The 23,775-nt window shown below is 35.3% G+C and overlaps 1 protein-coding gene across 2 annotated transcripts; it reads left to right on the top strand.

Annotated features, from left to right (window-relative positions):
- The first annotated feature begins 21,165 nt into the window (after positions 1–21,165).
- LOC113492475 lies at positions 21,166–23,373 on the top strand. Of its 2 annotated transcripts, none has more exons than XM_026869935.1 (4): positions 21,166–21,330; positions 22,070–22,203; positions 22,354–22,471; positions 22,719–23,373. In XM_026869935.1, the coding sequence occupies exons 2-4, from the start codon at positions 22,162–22,164 to the stop codon at positions 22,904–22,906; spliced, it is 348 nt and encodes a 115-aa protein (XP_026725736.1). In that variant the 5' UTR covers positions 21,166–21,330; positions 22,070–22,161; the 3' UTR covers positions 22,907–23,373. The 2 variants fall into 2 exon arrangements, with proteins under 2 accessions (XP_026725736.1, XP_026725735.1); XM_026869934.1 differs by having other exon boundaries at positions 22,062–22,203.
- The last annotated feature ends 402 nt before the right edge of the window (positions 23,374–23,775 follow it).

Genomic DNA, 23,775 nt, shown 5'->3' with positions numbered 1-23,775 from the left:
CGAGGGTGTGCCCCGCAGATAACGCCTTTATTGTATCTTAACGGAAACGCGCTAGGGATCGGTAGACAAGTAATTTACATAGTGCCCTCCACTGTTAATTGAATTGTGTTGAGTTGGTTACGTGCGTCATTGTATGTTTTCATCAGAAAACACTTGATTTATGAGCTGGTAATAATTTTAGTCCCTTTAACTTGGATTGGGGTTATGTTTATGTCTGTGGTTATAAGGTCTATTGCAAGGCTGGGTGGTAGGATTGAAACCATTCGTCTTTGGAGTATTTTGTTGAGTAAAAATAAAAATAAAATAAAAGAAAATGTAGTTCTTAAAAGCTTTCATATCGTAAATCAGTAGGCTTTGACATCTATTTCTCTCTTTTGCGTTACCTATACTAGAAAAAATGTGATACACATTTTTTTTAAAGGTGTCTTTCAATTAACTTACTTAATCCTTCTGTCGCGTAGGTTTCACAAACATTTCATGACAACATCACATGCACAAAGAAAAAAAAATCGTGGATCACACAAACAAGCGGGGATCGAACCCGCGACCTAACCGAACCCCGCGTAGCGAATCCGTACATTCATACCTAAATATTCAAGAAAGTATCCATACATACATATATCCATAAAAACCTCCGCGAACCGAATACGAGTTCATAATACTCCACATCAGGTGAATACCTCCAAACACGAAAATACGCAACATATTAAAAACGAAAGGTTAACAATCTGAAAGTCAACAATCATAAAATCCAACCACAAAAATTCAAATTAAAACACCCGTCAAAAGATTTAATATGTACTTAACCTTCGACAAAGAACGAGTGTAATGTCACAGTTACAAAGAGTACGAGAAATAATTTAACAGGCATTTCATATGAAATTGCTTCCTTATGGAATACGACATTTGAGGGGCTGCGCGATCTTAATAATACATTTCTGATGGATGTATACATTCGCGAAAATTCCAGGAAAAATCTACATCATTCAGGCAGCACACAGGTCTATGAGAAGACAGTGAATGTGGCTTACTTATGTACTTTATACTTGTGTGGCATCGCAGGCGGCGACCTAAATTGCATAGTGGCTGCGGGTTTTATTACTCTATACAGATATTATTTTTTATAGTCAACCAATATGTAGTAGACGTTATAATAAATAGCTGCTGTGCTTGCGATTTTACCCGCTTTTGTTTTTATCTGCGGTATGAAAGGGTGCATTTTAGATTTATGCTACGATGCTGTATGTACCACACACTCATATTATTAACGTGAAAGTATCTGAGTGTGTTTGTATGTGTGAGTGTGTATGTACGTTACCCCTTCACGCCCATACAGGTGGACCGATTACGATGAATTTTGATACGGGGGTAGCTAATATATTTGATTACCATATAGGCTATTATCTGACTTCGTCAAAGGATGGTGATATTCTTGCAATAATAGGCGACATCCAATTGGGCGAAGCCACAAGCAACAGTAAGATTATATTTTATGGCTGAAATGAGTGACTATTTGTAAATATTACGTTTACGTTTTTATTACGTAATTCAAGAAATATAAAGGCACTATGAAATATTGTTCCTAAAAAAAATACCATCTAATACCAATACGAGCCTATTAATATCTCAATAATGAGGTCAGACTTTTTCCCTTGTAGGAAAGGTTTGAGCATTGATCACCAAGCAGGTTGACGACTAGAGACTCCAATTCTGGAATCCAAGTTTTCTCACGATATTTTCCATTTCAGTTTGTCAGGAGTCTTAAGATAATCAAGAAAACATACAAATTTAAAAAAGTAACAACTAAAAGAAAATTAACAACAACATAATTAAAAAAACCTCCGTTCAAAAATATTTCTACCATTAAAACCCACCTAAAATAAATATAAATTGTCAAAGAAATTAGCCTGCATGTAAACAGTCGACCAAAGTCACGTCTGAAACAATAAAACAAATGAGCGGACAGTTTTATGCCCGCCTTCAAACAAATAGCTAAGACATTGCAACATAACGAAATTAAAATTTGCCCCTTATTATACATAAATCAAATACGAAATAAGGCGTTTGGGCTAGTGATGTCCATGTTGTACTGGTTATATTTCATGAAATAATTAAAGTAAGAACTACTATTTAATCGACTTTAGTCAAAGATGGCTTACGGTAATTATACCGATGGTTTTCTATTAAATTTTTGCTGAAATTGTATGTTAAGAATTTAAGTTAAAATATCTTAAAAACTAACATACTCTTTCAAACAAGAAACAAAGTGTAACACTAAAAAATAATCGATAAAATAATTAATCGAATAAACACCAATTAAGAATATAACAGCAAAGCACATCACTACACAATTTCCTGTAATCACGTACGTCTCTAAAATTTACCTATAAGTATAAAAATGGTAATTTTTATGTCCCTCCATTGTAATAAAGCTAAACCTTAATTCTTTTTAAGGATATTTCGCGAGCACACTGGAAACAGCTGGAATTAATATCGAGGACATTGTTTTAAGGAAATATTAATATTAAATCTGGTAACTTTACACTGAATTTTGCTTTAATACTTGTGTACTTTGTTGCCAGATTAATAAAGCATTTAATATGGTTCTTCATAATTTTAAAGACAGAATGTAGTTACTGTTCGATTCTATAAGTTTTGTAAGGCTTACAAGTAAATTAAAAAAAAAATTGTAAAATATTGTCTTTCATTACGAAGACACCTGAAAGAAGCCAAAAATGCGACATCTGAAATTAAACGTTTATTCTCAATAATAGGCTATGCTACAAAATGCTAACACTAGTTTTATTTAAATCAATAGGTATGATAAAAATACCTACAACTGAATTCAATTATTTTATAATTCAATGGCCAATACATAAAACATAGCGAAAACAGATGAGAAAACATAAACTCAACAAAATCGAAGTAATAACACAACTCTATCTGCGAGAAGCGTGCTTAAAATATTCAAATCAACGTAAAGTATACTCTCAATCACTTAAGTAAGTACCCACTTACTTTCAAATATACTTTATTACAGACCTCATAGGATATAGACAGGGCAACACCAAAATTTGTGAAGGTGTTGACGGTCTTTTTGCACCCATGTTTTCGTTCACGTGACGTCATTTTATGTCAAAAAAATATGTTATTTCGTGTCATAAAAAATCAAGTAGCTATTTATTAGTGATAGTGACTATCGTACCCATCCTTTTGTCTCGAACATACCGAGGCTAAAGTACTCGAAAGATTTAAAAAATGGATTACAAGAAAATATGGGAAGTGACCGCAACAACCGATAATAACGTTAGCGCTTAGATGAAAAAAAACATTTTTAAACATTATTTTGAGGAGGCGTCTGTCTAGTTCTTTTTGCTAGGTCTATGTTACAACCGTATTTTACAAAAATATTTTTATAGCAGCATTATGATACTACGATATTCATAAATCAGGCTAGACTGGGTGGACGGCAAGTCCTAACTTTTTGCCTAATTAAAAAGTCAATTAAGACAATGAATTCCAGTAAAACTTGGTTGTTGCTAAATTAAGTGAAGTACTAGATTATAAATCAAAAAGCAAAGTAAATGAAATTTTTGTTTGAGTTATCTTTGAACTTTGATCTAACTAATTTGGTGGTAGTATTTTTTTGTATTACAGTTTTCTATCTAGTGAAGGTCAAAAATAGTGCATATAGATATAAAGCAGAGTATTTGACTAAGAAATCGAATTACTCAGCCGGGTAGATTAAAAAAAGGGTTCGTCGGTGCTATTCAATTAAATCCATAAAAACTAAACATAAGTTCCGTCAAAGATGGTGAACGTATGCAAGAAGTTGCTGATAACGTCACATGTCAGTAAAAAGTGAAGTCACGTGATATTTTGGTACTGTATCACATTCATTTGTTGTTTAAGTGAAAAAAGAGGAAATTCCTGATGTTTTTAGAAGCTTATTCGATTTTTTTAGTCTTAATGCCTTACTGCTAGACAAAGACGTCTGATATGAAGTACGTATGTACATAAGATCATCTTAACGCCTGCAGCCATATGATACCGGCCTGTAATGACCCAATAGCTGGGCAAAGGTTTCCTTCTATACTTAAGGATGGTCACATTTGCTTATACACTTGTTTATCTCAAAACTAACAGTACGTAGTTGACGCTACGGCACATAAACGACACTCAAGATTAAAACAATCTAAACTTAAGTAAACGTAATAACTTAATTCAAGTCATTCTTTATGTAGTATTAACCGTTGTGTAATTTACTTAACGCAGTAATTCCCAAGTAAACCCTTTATAGCGGTCTCTAACCCATGTGTAGTGTTGTGCACTGTCATGGTAATCCCGGGATACGGGATATCTCGGCTTTCTGATGTTCTGCATTCTACGAGTGATCCCGGTTTTAGAGCGGCCATTTCTGTGGTCTGCCTATTTCAATATTTATTTAAAGTTGAAGTTACTTTAAAGTTGCGTAATATAATGTTAAATCGCAATGTCAATCAAATTTTATTCAAATCCTAATACGAGAATTTCAAATTTAAATTTAAAACGTAATACATTAAGTCATATTATTAGTTGAAGACGAAGAAAAGACCAAATGCTACGTCACTACTAGCAAAATCCTTTGTGGTCTAATTCAATGTGCACGGAAAGTTACGAACTCGATTTGAAAAAGGAACTTACTCGATAGGTTCTTTTAAAAATCTCTTACATACGTTGGTTTCGAATCCCGGTGAGTCGATCCCGTTATCCTATTAGCAGCACTATTTCCACCGCTTAGGAATCACTGAAGCGACGCCATATTATAATAACGTTAGTCCTGGCTAGTGGTTATAGTCTTTCTCGAGTATATTAATTTTCAAATGCATCCTTCAGCTGTTTTCTTTGATCATTTACTATTGTTATGTTTTATATTGTTTACGTTTTGTCATGTTTATCATAAAAAATAGCAGTTTTGAAACAAGGATGTATGAATGGATTACATTAAGGCTATTTCATGACCTACCTGTGCAAGGACCAAGGCTGTAGATATTTTGCCACAAGTTTTCGTGATACCCTATTCCTCAATCACAGTTAGTCGAAAGATAGATCACATCGAAATTCCTAAAAAAAATCGATCTCCAATATTGTAATACCTCTAAAACAATACTTGATAATATCAAGTACGTTTCTATACCTAAAACTAAAAGAGACAATTCAACACAAAGTAGCTTCAAAAAATACATTAACATTTAAAAGGGAACAAACTGAATTATTTCAGCGTCCCTCCATAGAACATAAGACACAATACATTTGGCTGAACATAAATCGTGGAGCGATGTTAAATATTCGTTAAGTCGCCCTGAGGTTCGATGCCATCCGTTATAATATCGAATATATTTGCCGTTTGTTCGAATGTACTGTTCCCATTTACATAGAGGCGAACTTTGCCTAGGTCGAGAATTGTAGATTTTTTGTTGCTTGTGGCTAGCTGGTTTGAGTTTGTTTAAATGCCTAAAAAAGTTTCGTATCTTTATTTATTTGCAAACATGGGTAATTGTACATGTACAGGTATTCAAATTATAAAACGACTCTTGCAGTAAGGAATATAATCCTAGTGTCGCGGATTCACAAAAATTCAAATCACATAAACAAAGACACCCAGGCACAGTATTTGTGGATCAAACAATTGCTTGTCCTACGCGGGGATATTCCTGTGTCGCTCAAAGTTGGTTTGGAGGTGAACCTACACCATTCGGCTATCCGTACAGTGTAAGGGTCATAAGGGGTACTTAATATCACCATAACTCTGAATGTCTAAAGCAATTTAGGCGTTAGGGGTATGGTATAGTAGAGTGCTTGCTTTACTTTGAGTGATACTGGTTACATGAAGATATTTTTCAACTATCGTGAATTTAATTTAAATAAAACCTCTTTCAGATTTTTTATTTCTTTCATTTAAAAGTCACCTTGCATAGAATTTCAGATGCATGTACAACACGTCTTATAAGACATCCTCAATTTATTTTCAGGGGTCATTAAGCCGACATCCCATTCAGATTTCTGTAGCTTCCCAATAAGACAGCGAGCATTCGTTCGCGTGTTCACTTCTATCAGAATCCCACTTTATATTAAGTGGTCATAAATCGCGAGGAACGCGGATGACTCGCGCCGTTTCACTTTTAACCTTTTTACGTATTATTTTCACATTTCACCGTCTCTAACGCACCTTCGATACTGGCTGAAAAGCGTTGTTAATGTATGGGTGGCAAGATGTTTTTGTATACCTCTACATATATGTGCAGATGTACATATATTATTTCTGTTTCCATTGGCGTACTTGCCTCACTGGAGCTTACTGAGTAATGTAAATCGAATTAAGTACTTCCTTCTTTTATTTTCTATTTTTTAAACACTTGAAATTCCTGTCAGATTTTTGAGATATGATTTACATGCACATACCTATTAAGCTTGATTATAAATTATCACATATACTAGACTCAAGTAGAGTTCCTTTTTCATAAAACACGGCACTCAGAACCCGAACGTTAAACCTCAATAAAACCGCGACTACGTTCATCCCGCGGTAATATTTTAACTCGCATTACAGCGATACCTAGCCAAGTAAACCAGTGACACATTTCGCATCACCCTATATATTCTGATCACGTTTGCTACAGGGTGCGTCTGCACTTACCCTCCCCACATTAACCCCTTCACTGGATACATTGTCAAGTAATAAATTAAGTTTTCCTTGTGTGCTGTGCTGTTGAAACGTATTTATGCTGGTTTTTGGATACGGCTTTTTGCGGTGACATGTTTTTACTTTGTTTGAGGGTAATTGGAAAGACAGTGATGAGGTTAAAACATTGAATACCCAAATTTCATTTTGGAAATATGGAGGAGAATTAAAAGTATAGGCGTTACTTGTATTGTGACTCTATATTTGTGCTAGTGTAACAGCAAGATCTGGCTTTTTATAAAAGAAATAATGTCATTTTCAGAGATTATAAGCCAAAACATGTCTAATGTAATAATTTAACCTACCACACTGAGACTTTTTGTTCTAGACTATTTTTTAGACATATTAAAGCTGTCTACTAACATTTAGCATAAAGGGAAAAGGACATGCATGTTTATGATTATGAGTGCCTTCTCCCCTTTTTTATGCGTAAGGAGATACTCTTGAACCCCATCAGCAACGGTTCAAACGGAACCCTCAAGGCCTTACTTATAAAACTTGGATCTAAGAGAAAATGTGTAATGCGGAATCTGGAACAAAATATAGTACACTTGTTAGATAGTATTCTATTTTAATGAACTGTTCTATACAAGACGAGTACACATATTGATCCCAATTTGTTAAAAACAAAGGAAAAAGCCCCATGTTTAGGTAAGTCTTAAAGATTAATATTGTTACGTCAGTTGATACACAAATTGTATTTATAATGAAGAACGAAGCCTCATAGCATAGGTAATGAGTTCATTACTGATTTAAAGGGCGTGTCTTCCATGTGACCTAAGATTAACAAAATAATTGTTTCTTTTTTATGAACCTTTAAAGGCTCTTTGAAAAATCATCAAAAACCTGAACTAAATTACATTTTAATTAATTGCAGTGTGTCTGTGCGTGTCACATTACGAATACATACGATAGTGTTTCTATAACAAACAGTTTTTCGTATACAACCAAACATTTTACTAAGATCGTTACACTAAAATGATATTTGTGTATTAGTCACAAGCTACTAAGCAGTATCAACCCACAATTCAGTCCAGACAGAACCGTTTAAGGAGCGGCGTCTACAGACTAAAGGCAACATAGATTACAGCATTTCGGGCAGCGCAGTCGGTTAACAGTAAATCAAAGCCCACCTGGACGATGACAAACATTTCCGAGCTAAACAAGAGCCATTAATCCAGAAACGTTTTCGAGAGCAGTCCGTGGCGGGCCTAAAATGACGCTTTTACTGAATCGGTGAGATGACTCTTTTTTTTGGCGATGGATATTTGGACTTTAAGTTACATTATGATTTGTTATATTTGACTTCATAGTTAGCCGAGTGGTGGAGGTAGCTACCCAGATACACTGTTTGCAACGTGTTGCTGGTTTGATCCCTGTGACAGACAAGAATTTATGATAAAATGAATTTAAATCGTCTTATTCTGAGTCTTTTTTGCTTTTGTGTATATTATCTGAATTATTGTAAGGCCACTCGACACAAGATTTAAATGACTTAGTGTGGGAATCGTTTTTTGAAAGCGAAAAATATTTATCTTTTTTGAAGCAAGACAGTCAACACTTCCGCGAAGCCCACGTTGTCATGTTTAAACATTGCTTTTGTGCATATTAATCACAGCCTCGAAGTAAACCGTAAACAATTCATAAAAAATAAATCTCACCATACAAAATTCCCATAAAATCTGTGCATTTAATGTTTTCTGTTTTATTTCAATCGTAATTATTATTACAAGCATACCAAATTCCCGAATATTAACATCAAAAACAATATTTTTACATGACTCGGCTACTCGTATCGGATTTAAAAGTTTCAATCTAGTTTTTAACGAGGTTCATTTTTAGTTTTTTCTAACGATATCTGCTTTCATACGAAAATATTTTTAATTTAGTTAGATAATGAGGTTTTTTTTCACTGTTTTCAATTCAAACTATGTTTCTTAGTTTCACTTCATTACTAACCATCGTCAAGCTTTAAAATTCTTCTGTATTTTGCTTTTATTGTCATATTTTTTATGCGTCTAATTATCCAATAGAGGGTTCTTCTATTTAGCTCCAGTCTATAAGAGGCTCACTTTAAATGAATATCGTAAGAAAATACGACGTTTAAAAGCTAGAGAAATAAAAAAGCGAACGTCTTAAAGCAGCGTCTTAGCCGCCTAATATTTCACTTGTCACGGCTAGGGGCACCTAAAACGCCACTCAGTTTTCAACAGCCAAAAGACACTCGGCCCGATGGTATACTTCAAAAGATTCCTTTTGGCCCAAGTGCAATGGACAATCATTTACGTCGGGTTTTTGGGCATTTTTCGCAGGTAATGGCTTTTATATTTGACGTTTGACCTCTAAATGGAGCGGTAAAACGGTTCCGTAGATGGAGTGGAACGCTGTTTGCCCGCACGTTTACGTCCGTCCGTTTTAACTTTGATTTTAGTCGGAATTCGGGCTGGCCTGTGATTGGCGCCTGACAAGTATCAATCATTCTAAAGGCCGACAACCGAATACTTAAAACGAACCTTGACTTTATACGAGTAAGTTTGAAATTGGATTGTGACTGTAGGTTTAGTTTTCTCCTCTTGTACGGATAATTGAAAAAGCTGACTTATTTCTGCCGTGAGGAACATGTCAGCTGGAGTTAATTCTGTTCTGAAACTAAATATCTATTAATCCAAAAAATAACGATCCGAAAAGGTTTAAGTTCGAAATTATGTATAATGTTTGTGTGATATATTTATTTGCGTGGCTACACCACATCTTATCCTAAATTTATCATACTTTTCTGAGCTTATGCTTAGGTAACGCAAGCCCTGATTGTAAATTACACAAGTGATGATAACAAGAGTCTCAACAAAGAGGTTACAGTTATTTATGAACATACTGATTTTTGGGAAGAAAGAAAAATCTTTGAAATAATGTTTATGTGTCGTTCGAGTATTCATTCAAAATCTTCTAATATACAAAATTCCCGTGTCACGATGTTAGTTATCATACTCCTCGGAGTGATACTCCTCCTCGTTACTCACACAAAAAAAAAATATTTTTTGGACGAAATTGTTTGTTTTTATATTTTTATAATGTGGCATTATAACTTCATAGAAATAGAAAAAAAATCGGCAGAACAACGTTTGCTGGGTCAGCTAGTAATAACATATTGAGTAACTTACAACTGGTCTGCAACGCTTAATCATTTTAATATTATGAAACCCGGATCAATTTATTCTAGTATTTTAATAGTTTTACATGTCCTAAGGTCTAATGTGGGTCTTCAAGAAGATTTTTTTAGTGATCCGTGATTCAATTTTATTTAAAATGAGAAGGGTTAAGTTATTTTAAGGCAAGTTGAGTTAGTTTTACACCCTATCTATTACTTTCATGTAACAAAAAACCAAGAATAAGAATACTTCCAAATCCAACAAAGGCAACTTTTACACTATTTTCAATATCTATTTTACCTCTTAAACATAAACAACAAAAAACTGGTCAATTACGAGTCAAATTTGAGACTCTAAGGATTCCGTACAAATATTCTACCAAAAAAACAAATCGGAATGTATTTATTTCTAGAATTTATTGTTACAATGACAACAGAAATATATCATCAGTAAAAACTCCAACTGTCTCCCAATCACGGTTTATAACAGCCTGGTCACAGACGGACAGACAGAGTAACAGACGGACAGGCAGCAGTGCCTTTTTACGCGCGGAACCCAGAAACACGATCAAAACAAAGCCTTTTCTTCACACAAGTGCGAGAAGTTTCAAAGCAGTACACCAGTAAATATTTGTCCAAGTTATTACAGACCACTTATACTTAGGAGCTAAGCTGTGTCGAGCTATTAATCCGTTGTGTCGACGGAACCCTGTTTGACTATACTATTTAGATACAAACTGCTCATTGTTAGGGTTTGATAAATGTACTAAAATGTGACATAGCGTTTTGTTTTCGTTGTCGGGTAAGCTGGGTTTTGGATTTGTGTGTGATGGAGGTGCTGTGGAGGTTTATTTTGTGTTTGTTTTCTAGCATGATGAGTATAGGTAAAATATTTAGACCTTAATTGAGATGATGTTGTGTTATTGAGATTATGAGTCCTTAATTGTGAGCTGACAAGGTAGGGTCGCGAGTCGAACTGACTCTGACATGATTAAGGACTCCGGTTGGGTCCGAAACTAGGTGAGTAAACCGTTTCATCATTTAATAATGAATCATTAGATACTTCCAATATATGTTATCTATACTAATATATAAAGCTGAAGAGTTTGTTTGATTGTTTGAACGCGCTAATCTCAGGAACTACTGGTCCAAATTGAAAAAATCTTTTTGTGTTGAATAGACCACTCATCGAGGAAGGCTTTAGGCTATAAACCATCACGCTGCGACTAAAAGGAGCGACGATACAATTGAAAATGTGAAAAAAACAGGGCAGGTATAAATCATAACTTATATCTTCGCGGGCAACAGCTAGTATTTACATATCGATCAACAAAAATAATCACATTTACACAGATAAATCACGTCAGTAAAGAATGTAGAGTCGCAAATAAAATAAAACTACTGCTTGATATGCATTAGTTGCGTGCGAGCCGCGAACGTGTGCAGTGTGCGGAGGTGCGGAGCTGCGCGATAGCTGTCCGGCAGACGAGGCGACGATACGGTTAACTGCGCTGAGATACTCTTATGAAAGACTGGTTTTTAACTATGGCTTTTGATGGTAGGAGTGTAGCCTTAGGGGCTATGGAGAATGGACCCCTAAGGCCACCGACTGACCCTTTCCATTGTATTGAGCAGTATTGAGGAATAGTCTAAAATTATGAAATAGCTGTGATATCTTGGTTTTACATCTGTGTTGGTAATATCATGGACTAGCTTTAACAGGCTATTTCGGCACTAATCGGCCCCCCGACAACTTTTAAATGGCTCGTCTGTCACAAACAGACAGAAAGATAGACGCACAAACAGATAAACACCTCAACTTTACTCTTTTTGCGTCGGGTTATATTATATTTTTGTATAACACTTTTAATCTTCAAAACAATGCTGTTCTCGTATTATTAACCACGCAAATACGACGCGTCCATCATTAATTTCCGACAGCAAATATAAGCAAATGAGTGACAGAGAACATTACAAACACATTTACACAAGTTTGTATTGTATCTGACCGGCTGTAGCGCTCACCTATAAATCCTAGCCTATCACGTCTATACCATCGTATAGAATATACACAAAAGGTCCACTTCTCACAAGATGTCTAATACTAGCGTAAATAAATTGGTGATTATGTAGATGATAAGCGCCCGTGGACTTAGTATGTCCACGTATATCCGTACATGGTGGTCTGCGACATCATTTTGTTCTACTTGCTACTATTAGTTTCCACGCCTCTATTCTTAAAGGTTTTGATATGCGTTGACATTCCAGTTAAGGGTTTGATAAGGACTACATGTTACGTAATGTTCATTGGAGTCCTTTGTTTTACGCTATGTTTGTTAGCTGATACGGAATTCTGGACATTTATTCCTCAAATATACCTTGTAAATTTATCAACAGCGTAAACACCAGTAAGATTTGCTTGACTTCTTTATTTTCTTTTCCATGATTGGATTTATATTTTTTTTACCGTTTTACTATTTTCCGCTGTTCTTGCATACAAAACATATAGATAGATAGAACTGAATAAACAAAATATTAATGATAGTCTTATATTAACTGAACCTTCTGCATACAACCTTAAAATATCGACATCGTAAAACAAAACGTAATTGTATAAACGGTGCGTCACGCGGTTACACCTGTCCGCTTCAAACTCACATATTTTTAAATAAACTCCAGTTTTTTTTTTAATTTTAATCCATCCAAATGAATCTGACTGAAATAAAACATTCGATTTTGTTAATCCTTGTTTCATACATATTTGAATGTAAATTAAACGTTACTATTTTATAATTAAACTATATTGGATTTTTGTAGTTATTTACAAACTATTTGATTAAAGTCTGGATTTTTATTTTTTAATTTAGTTTCCAGAATTGGATCGCAATATCATACATATTGTTCAACATATTGCAAATAAAAATAGTTGTTTAAAAATACGATTATTCTTTATCATAGACAAAGCCTTTGTTGGAGGTGTCTTAGAATAATTAAGATGATACTTACAGCTCTGAAAAAGTCTCACTAATACTTCACTCCGCTGAAACCAAGCGTAGACAAGCGTCACACGAATCTAAACTTACACCTCAAGGCTTAGCTGCTATATTAAAATACGTTTAATTGTCATAACATTTAATTACTACCACGTTAATTAATATTTTTCTTATTACATATTCATCCCTTCTAAGTCCGGTCCCTTTCGGCTTACGTGGAGACTAGGGACTCAAGTAAAAGCCTTTTGACAATTTAAATCTAAATTAATGTTTCATGTATAACATATAACTATTTTCAGATTAAATGTTTATTAATTTTTTGGTTTTGGTACAAAATACCTGCGTGGTTGGAAGAATAAAATTTTAAATATTAATATTAAAATTACTATAAAATTGGTACCGTAAAGTGGTCGATACGGTACGCTATCTGATCTGTTTGTCACCAGGTTAAGAACTTTTCCAGTAGAAATTTGGTAGGCTCATGTGTTTTTGCTAACGCTAGGACCATAGAAGATAATCGATTGCTATAAAACTCGCACACAAGTAACACATACTTGCTATCAAACTGTTGCTTTTTTACTTCTAAAAAAACTACTCCTGCAGTAACATGTACTATGGCACCCTGACTCAGGACGTGGATCACACATGCTTGTCCAACACGGGGAGCAAACGCGCGACACGTCGAAATCAATACCAATCGATTACAATGAAAAAAATATTTTATACCTATTGGTTTAATCATAAATTGCGTTAAATCTGTTCAATTAATAAGTATTTAAAGCTAACTCCTAATTGTCATCATTAGTAATGCTTTCCAATAAACACGTTTGAACAATTCCAGTGTCAATTAAAAATCTAATTAATGCTCGTTAAATTTAATGATTCAAAATTTAGTATAAAACGACTTTAAGTGCTAAAAAGAAATCATTATTACAGTCTTCGTCGAAGTACGAGGAGCCTTCGAGGATTAAAAAGTTTTATTAATACTAAAAATAGTAAATTACGCCATAATGTATGCTCTATACATTTTTGCGTTGGTAATCCATACTGTATATTCCACAAGCCCATGCCGCGATGGCATAGAAATTGTGTCGCGGGAGACCAAGGATCCCTCCAGGCTGGTCGGTAACTGGTCTTACGTGTACCACTGGGACAAACTCAACAAATTCGACACTGAATTCCAAGTTAAGAATGAGCCGATGAAGTGTTCGTCAGTGACCATCAGAGAGACGACGCCTGATTACATACAGAAGAAGCAAGCTGAGTGCTTAGACAGCGTCGTGCCTTTCAACTGGTTGGAAGGCAGATTGATCCTGGACGCTCCGGATTTGAACATGAAGGACGCTGTTCTCTTCATCGGGAACGAAAACAGTTGGTTGATGACGGAATGCAAGAGGATGCTCCGCATAGAAATGAGGACGGTTTACGATAACTTCGTGGTGTTTGTGAACCCTGACATGGCTGGTAATACTTATATGATCGCGAGAGAGATCCCTTCTCTTGAGGACCTGAAATGCGTTGCGCATAATGTTGATTTCGGCAAAGGTATCTCGGGAATGGGGCTGTGTTATTAGATTAGTTAATAAATGAGCGTCTAATCAGCAAAATTGATTTTATTTTCTGTAACTTTTCGTGACTTCAACGTCAAAATCATAACTACACGCTTATGCACATGAGTTTTACATGAAATATTCAAATATTTGTGTGGCACTTGGCCCAACGCTAAACGCCTAAAAATATAACACACAAAAAATTTGTAGTACAGTACAGCGTAACTGTGTACAAGAAGAAAGAAGATAAAACGACAAGCACAGCTTTCTTATAAAGAAAACTAATCAATAAACATATGATAAAGTTCCTTGACTGTCTGCAAGATCATGCACACTCGATTGACTTTTGTTTCAGAAACATTAATTCCATTTTAAAACTTTAAAATGCCTTATCTTTAACCCCACTAAATCCTTTTATTTGCCTACACTAACAAAATATATAGGCTTTCTAGTTGAGCGGATTCAGGCCGACGATAAACGCAGTTTTATTAAGAAAGTTTGCTCGTACTTAGCGATAGTTTAAAATCTCGATATTCTCAACTAAAGTGGAAACTTTAAAAACTTTATCTGGAAAGATTCAGAGCAATATGGAAAGCGTGTAGTGACTGCGTGTTTGCATCTTATTACATGCTCACATTTTCATATAAAACATTCGATTCGTCGGATATTTTCCCTTTTTTGTTCCCCAAATTGGTTAGGATGGGGAATCTGAATTAGGCCTGTCATCAAAGAATGTATCGATGTAGGCGCCACAATGCGAAACTGGAGTAATTCGATAGACAGGCAATTTGTACCGAAAGATGTAAACTTCAAACCAGATGCGGCCCCCAACTCCGGGGAAAGTAACCCGTTAAATAGACGATTCAATGTTGCCTTATACATTACTTCATCAAGTATTTTGTAACGAAAACTAATACAAATTCATTATGTTTATGTTCTTCAGTATATAAATCTAGATGTATCCGCTAGAATTTTGAAAAATACCTATGTTAAAACCAGGATCTTTTGTCGATGCTATATTTAATTATTTACCGATTTAAAGATTCTTACAATTTAAATGTTTTAACCGTTTTGACGCTTTCACCACAAATCTCTCAGTCAATTCAATTATTGGAATATATATTTATGTATAGTTGCGACTAGAGTAAAGCATATATTGAACTTAATCTTGATATTGAACATCTACCCTATAAATCAATGTATTAATTTTATTCAGCCTTTGTTACATGTCCAAATCAGCAAGCTCAATTCTAATAAATTCTTTACGTACAAACATAGTTTCTTACGTGTTTTCCTCGACTATGTATATCAATATGGGCACAATTATTGTCATAACACTCGAACTATTGATACAGCTACATATCGGAGGGCTTAAAGTACTTGACAACATAAGTTTGTATCTAAGGAGGTTGCAAATTGTTATTAGGTTTGTTCCTACAAGTTTCTCTTCGCTACTTCAAATATTTTGTTTATGCAAGTATTCTGTATTAGACTATACATATATTCTGTGTAGATATCATTTATGTTACAAGTTTTGTTTTAGGAGCTCCGAGTATGTTTTTTATAGGCTCTGCTTGTTTGCTATAAAGATGCTTGTCGATGGCTTGAAAATAATGGACAATTAAAACTTTTTGGGTGTTTTCCTGAGAAAAGTTTAGATGAAAGCGGTAGATGTTTGCTTCGTACACGTTACACGGTTTGGATTGAAAAAAAGAGTAAAATGTGACGGTTCGCAGGCGTTCATTTGGGGACAAGATTTTTTTTAAATGCTAAAACCCTTTATAAGTTAAAATACAATGCTCCGTAGACTAAGTAAAAAAAACAAACAACGGATCGAAATTTCAGTTTTTTCTACCGTCACAAAAATTACGTTAAAAATATTTTTTGAAATCGATATTAATACATTCACAGTAACAACATTTTTGGAGCAGAAGATATGTACCGTCAGCGCGCGAGATTCTCGTCACGGCGCTTGACACGGGTCGGGTACGGTCAGCACAATTTGTCTCAGGACCGCAATACATCCATCAATTACCCGCTGCAGATATCGGGATGTGAGAGCGAAAAATGTGAACTAACCCTTACTGATTTCTAGTAATGTATATTTGTTACAATACTCTTTGGCAGCCGTGACGGGCATGGTTATCGCGAAATATTTACGCAGCTTTTTATATCTCTGTCAGCTTCTGCGCGCCTGGTACTTCACTTCGTTGAAGTTTGCTTGGGTTTATTTATAATATTAGAATAAAAGCAAAAAAAGTGCATGACAATCCTGTATACAATTTTAACACGTGTACGTGTGTTTTTATTTTTTCTTTTGTACGTAGAATAATCCAAACGAAAAACAAAAAAAATAAATTCAGATTTATTCTTTTCTGCTGCTCTTTTTTCGCTTTATCTATTTTTTTATAAGCTGTTAAAGATTATTTAATTTAGGAACCCCAAAAAGGGCCGCAGAGGGAAAAAGGCGCTAAAATAATTATAAGACAAAGAAGAGGGTCCCGAATATTTATTTTCAACAAAGTTCGTTTGATCTATTTCGGAATAGCTGCAGCTGCCATTTATAACAAGCTTTCATTTTAAATATTAAACTGGCCAAAAATAAATGTTGTACTCTCTGCAAGCATCGATGGCCATCTCATTTATGCTATTAAGTAACCTACATTGACCTCTTTAAGGCGTCATCAGTTGAAACAAAATTTCCCTTAAGTACTGAAAAACTAAAATTACAACCATATTTCAATGTACGGCGTTTGTGTAAAAGACCACATATAAATAATAGGGCACTGACAAAAAAAACTTCGCAGATTGCAAAAGCATTTCTGTGTACCTAAACAAGCCATTGGCATTGCTGCAATTCCTTTGTATGAAAAACACAATGCATTTTGTCTGTTTTTACAAAAAAATAAAGGTAAAAAAATTTCAAATCCACCAAATCTAAATGCAAGCAACGAGTATAAGGTCAATTCACACTCAACCCCTTTTTTGCCAAGCCTTAGTTTGGTACTCAAACATTCCGAACCCGTAACGAAAGCGTAACACTTGTTTATAACCGTTTAAAAACTTTTAACTGAACACTAAAACTGCATTTACGCCATTCCAAAGCAATTTGAACTTTATTGCAAGAACTATTAAGTTTAAATTTCATTGGTGTTCGTTATTTCGGAAGGATTAAGTCGTCGCGTTGAGTACCAAAATGAAAAACCTCTTTTCGAGATAGAATCGCAATTGGGATGTTATTAAACGTGTCTTATATGACTGTAGATGGATATAATTATTTCTTAACTTCTATTTTGGTACAGGGTTTAATGGACGTACTCCATTAGCGGTCTTCATGTTATCCAATTTATGACGTCAGTTCCCCCATTTTGAGGCGAAATGCTTATCTTAATGTCGGGTTTTTTCGGTTATGTTTACCGAGGTATTTTCAAATGCTAATCGTTAATTGGTGAATTGATTGATCGTTAAATTATTTCCATTAACGAATAGGAATCAGAAGTCTGTTTCGAACAACAAAAAATAACGTTATTTGTAATAGAATTAAAACAAATGTGCAAAAAACTAGTAAATAATAATTTTATTTATTTGTAATAATTGCAATAGGAACAGGAAAGGACACGAACAGCATAATTACCTTCGTATCTCCCACAGCACACGCCGCCCTCATCAGGCACACGAGTTAATCTCGCACACAATCAAACTACATCCCCGAAAAACAATAATATCATGACGAACCTCAAAAACTGCTGAGCATCACTCGCCCGAATCGTGCCCGAAAAAAACCCGACAATATTGTGTTACTCCCGCCATTCAATGAGACACAATCGGCTGCGGCCTCAGTAATTTTCCTGCTGTTTTATCTGAAGCCAGAACAATGGAACTCATTTTTGGGCCACAATGAATTTCATTTTGGACGCAATCCTTCCAAATACATCGCCATTAAAATCCTTCCGTTTTGTACCAGGAAGCTAGACATCCTAGGTTATAAAGCTATTAACACTGGAACTCGTAAAGTGCTCTCAATTAATTGCGAAATGCGGATATGCTTTTATACCTTATAATTTGCTTTGAGTAAGTACGCTTGTTTGTTAATTTAAATCGTAACTTTAAGGGAAATGGGCTTAATTGTATATTAATAACATTTAAGGAGAAATAAGATCCCTGAAAACTTCATTTGTGAATTGGGAGGCTTCGGAAGACTTAAAAGTTTTCGTAGCGTTTAAATTTCAATTTGTTCTTAAAATGACCGCACGAGATGTCCAACTTGATCGCATCTTCCGCCATTCCATCAAGAATGATGTATAGGCACATTTCGTGGCCAGATACAACGGAAAAGGGCATTCCAGTTGAAGGGTCAACCCACATCACAATATCTAGACCGGAAACGAACTTGTCTCGGCCGGGATCGAACGCGGAAACCTTCCATTACATATGGCTTGTCTAGGCGGACTTCTTTGTTGTAAATGCCTTTTTTTGCATGTTTTTTGGAACTAAGCCAATTAGGCCCTTTGATACGTCGTGGCAGTTTATATTATGGGTGGACGTGAATTTTTTTTTGTTGTTATGTTTATGATATCAACACACAGTTATCGGAACTCTATATAGCCTGCAATATACATTGTGTATCAGCAATCTCTTTTTATGTTATCTTCGGTAACAATCGCAGTAGCTAATTGGGATATTGCAGCATTGGTACGGGATGCGCGACCAATTTCCTATGATGTGGATACCAACCGTACAAAACAAACATCGTAATTACCTGGAATATAATTTCAACCCTTTCAGCTCTGACCCAAATCCCATAAACAAGGCAAGGTCGTGCCCGTATAAAACGAAACAGCATAAAAACTTCATTCAAATAAACCGTTCTAAATTCAACATTAACTGTAAGACTATTACTTAAGGCATTTCTCACTGCGTTTCGATTCTACCCACGTAGCAATTAGGAGCCGTTAGTATAATCCGGTCAAAACCGGCCCGGTCCGCTTACAACCAGTTTTAGCCGGTTTCCATCGAACATTCGTCGGATTTGTTGCGTGTAGATTGTTTTTGTTGGCGCCCAACGTGGGGCGAATCTTAAGAGATTGTAATGTGTGCTAACTCGATACTGTAGATATTTGTATAAAACATGTAACTGTTGTGAATGTTGTTTGTAGGGTTTGCGGATATAAGCTTTAGTTTGGGATGAGCCGGCGGTTAATAATGTATCAGATTGTAATCTAAGTTGAGTCAAACATAGGAAATAGTTTATTAACTTGTTTTGTATTGCGTGTACAAATACGCTCAGCTAATATTTTGATTCGAACAAGTATTTTCATATTTTTATAAAAATATACAAGTTGATAAATAAGAAAAAATCTGAAAGGAAACTAATATCACTTCGGGATAAAAGACATTCACAAATCCCCAACAAAAATCCCTAACTACGTTACACACTCACACCCCAATATTTCAAAGAACAATCGGAAAGCAATTCCGAAAGGAAACCCGATATCGTGCATAGCAATCATTATCACAAAACTTTTCCAATGCGGCCGCAATTTTTCTTTAACCATAAAACTCTGCAACCGTCAGACGTCCGTTAAATCTTTACGGTTTCCACTTCCCGGCTTGCACCCGGGTTTTATCCGAGTTACCCGGGTACCCGGCTCTGACAACCGGGCGCACACAACCATCATAAACGGATAACTAAAAGACTTTGTTGCGTACATTTCGCTGATTTTAAAGTCAGAGGTCGTGAAAGATTATTTAAATGTGTATTTGTGAATGTGGTTTAACTTCCTTGACGGCATTAAGTGTAACATTAAGTTGCTATATGTATTATTCGGAAGCTCTACAGTTACTTTTAATACATTGAATTTATATGATAAAAAGACTACTAAGAAAATCTATAGAACATGGAGTTACAACCAACAGGGCCTGCAACAAAAAGGGCGAGAGTCAACTATTAACGACCTAAACTGTATATAATGAATCGTATTCACTTAATAAATTAACGTTTAAACGTAATATAAAAGCAACAAACTACATATCACATTAGAAAAGAAACACTTTTCACATGAACCTAATAAAAAAAACAACCCACCAAATCCAAAATGTGCAAAATCTTTTCACTTTTTATCACCAACTAGTTTCCTTCACAGCCTAAGTGTGATTGCTGAATACACTCCAGGCTCGTATGTATCCAAGCTGACAGGCATCTCAGACACTCCGAATAGCAAATGATCCGCTAAAAGATTATTTTCAGCAACGATATTATTAAAATAGTTTTTGTTAACTCCACAAGCCTTTATCCAAGGAGTTTGTTACTTAATCTTGGTGTAAAATGTGCTTATTTCCTTTAAAATGTATGTGTCCTGTTTATTGCCATCATCATCATCATCATCTCAGCCTATCGCCGTTCACTGCTGAACGTAGGCCTCCCCCAAAGAGCGCCAACCATCCCGGTCCTGGGCAGCCCGCATCCATCCGCTGCCAGCCACTTTCTTAAATCTGCCATGTGTTATGACAATTGCTTTTAAATTTATTTTTATCATGAGATATTTTAATATTTAATTTTTGCGTTGTTTTTTTCCACATGTTTTCATGGTCATTGATATTTTCATATAAAATATTTATTTTCTTATTATATTACACAATAGCCTGTTAAATCTCACACCTGCCCTTAATCTCACAATTGTTCAAACTTAAATAATAAATCTCCTTTCTTGTCATTGGCAGACAAACAATATTTTAAAAGTAATTCAACTGTCACATATTGTCAAAAGTCACAAGTAAATGATAATGGGCGCTGTCTGCAATCAATAACATCTAAAACATGGAATAATAGCACAAAATGGCACACAAACAGTCTCATCGCATAATCAAACTATAGTGGGATACCAAAACTGTTTTTCAGCGTAATAAGTTGATGAATTGGTTAGTCCAAAGTTCAATAGTTTGTGCCCATACTGGTCTGAGGAGAAAGAAAAACAAGGGTCCTATAATGTGTAAAACAGTCTTGATTGTCGTCAAAAGAATCTATTCCTCTTTATAAAATACAAATTGCTTCTTTCATTGTAGATATAATGTCGTGTTGCTTCGTAGATACTCACGCTTTAAAAAACCTATTATTGCTGAATATTTGTTCCACTATTGTAACAAGCAAAACTTGCGCAGAATGTATGCAAACAATACACTCTCGTTTTTCTTTCAACCAGTGCAGCATGGAGCAGTATCCCATACATTCTGCGCTAGTCAGAATTTTACATGACAAAGATCCGATATATTCCCCTATAATTGTGTAAAGGCAGGCGATATATGAAGCTGTTTTAAAACTGGATTTCGTATTCTATATCCATTGGCTAAGCCTGTCACAATTGAGTATCTAATTCGTTCACAATTGAATGTCTAAAGATACCTAATTGCCGCCCCATTAGATTTCTTCATGGTTTTAAATCGTTGGAAAATAGCTGAAAATCTCCAATAAGACCTTTGTCATGTGAAACACCACTAGTACCTAGTTAGAAATACAATTTATTTAGCAGACACAGTTATTTAGAGGAGCATCAATAATTCAACGCGCCTAAAACAACTAAACAAGCTTACCTAAGTTCACCTTAGTATTTCTAAGATCAAATTAATGATAAATAAACTAAACACACTTGAAGTCTTGTAGCGAAGGGAGAGGCGTCTGGCTCGTCCGTTGCGGAACGTAAACTATAACAAAATGTTCATTTAAGTTTACATTGAGTGCCGAGCAAACAAACAATGATGAACGTGCCTAGTACCTCGTCAACAGACAGCGTTATGGTACACAACTTGTTGTAGTTATATTTTCAATTCCAAGTATTATCGTTTTGTCTCTTTTGTATTTGTAGATAATGTGGCCCTTATTTTCGCATCAGAACAATCGGCCCTAGGATAAATAAACTAATTTCTCCACTATTTTACATTCCACAGAAACGCCACAAATCTATGGAATGGTGGTACTTTGGCCCAGTATTGTTGGCAATAGTTATGTTCCTTTTGATGGGCACAATCTTCGAGCGTAGGATCGAATCTCTCTGGCGAAGAATTAGTGAGTATGTGATGTTAGATGTCTTTAGGTATTTGACATCCTTAATTGTGTATATCCCGCATGATGGATTACATCCATTCAACAAACAATTAGAAATTCCTCATATTTTAGTACCATGCTACAAAATTACATTACAATCACCAATCTTTGAAATTGAAATTTGAATTCGGACACATTAAATAAAACTTTACCCAAAATCAGCCAACTGGATTTAAGCACTTACATAAAAAAAATGTTTAAATTTCAGTTGAACGCCGTCAAGCGCAACTCTCGCAATTGTCGCAACAATCTGACCACCAAGAGCTTCCTCTAGCTGAAGGGACCACCAACTCACTGCACACAGTTAAGACTCCGTCACAGCGAACTCTGGCAAGCGGTAAGACCGGCAGCACTTCTGGTGACAATAACTTACAGCCCATCGAAACCAGGACCTAATGTATACCCGACTGAACAAGATCATCCCGAAATTTCTGGAATTCCGAGAGGAGAGTCTAGAACCGCAGCTGTATAGGTATCAGATCTGGTTGAGCACTCTGATACTCAGGAACAACACCCAAGCTAGGTACGAAATAATGGAAAGGAACTTTGTCAAGAGATGCCACGTAATCGCAGGGAATTTTAAGGAATTCTCTAGTCTATTGTCTAAACTGTTCAATGTGGTATAGACTTCTGCATACGGCTTGGAGTTAAGTACTTCTGAGAAAATTAGCAAGTGATAGCAGCCTTCTCAGCGTGTAGAGGCTAATTTGAGGGAGCATTAATTTGGTTTATTCCATAAAATGTTGTTTATTACTTTAGATAAAGTGAAAGACATAATGGAATTAGAGCAAAAGCTAGACTTCTTTCAAAGTAGACTACACCTTGAGAGGGATTCAATAAATATTTTGCAGATACTCATAAAATGTGTTTTAATACTTGAATCGGTGAGTATCACCTTCGTCTCCCCTTGTCTAACCTTGCCGTTTTGATACGCACGTGGGTACTAAATAGTTTTAAATTTTATGAAATTTAATCCTCGAAGCTATTAAAGTGAGAGCTACTCTTTCACTTTAAATTACAAAATAACTTTATAAATGCAGAACCTATTAAGTGACTTTCACGCGCACCAATGCCTAAAGATAACGACTACAAAAAGTTTATGACTTAATAACATTTTACTAAGCACACGCGGAAAAATCTTTAAATTGACGATACAATTACAAACCACAAATACACGATATATTTTCCATTTACAGCAGCTCTTGAAAATGAAAAATTAACAACACTAAATTTGTTTAACAATCTCACGGCCTCAGCAGATTCTG

The sequence above is a fragment of the Trichoplusia ni genome, chromosome 4 (genome assembly GCF_003590095.1).
Source record: "Trichoplusia ni isolate ovarian cell line Hi5 chromosome 4, tn1, whole genome shotgun sequence".
In the NCBI taxonomy this organism is placed as follows: domain Eukaryota; kingdom Metazoa; phylum Arthropoda; class Insecta; order Lepidoptera; family Noctuidae; genus Trichoplusia; species Trichoplusia ni.
The sequence above is the reverse complement of the archived record's forward strand: the minus strand, read 5'-3'. Positions and strand labels throughout refer to the sequence as shown.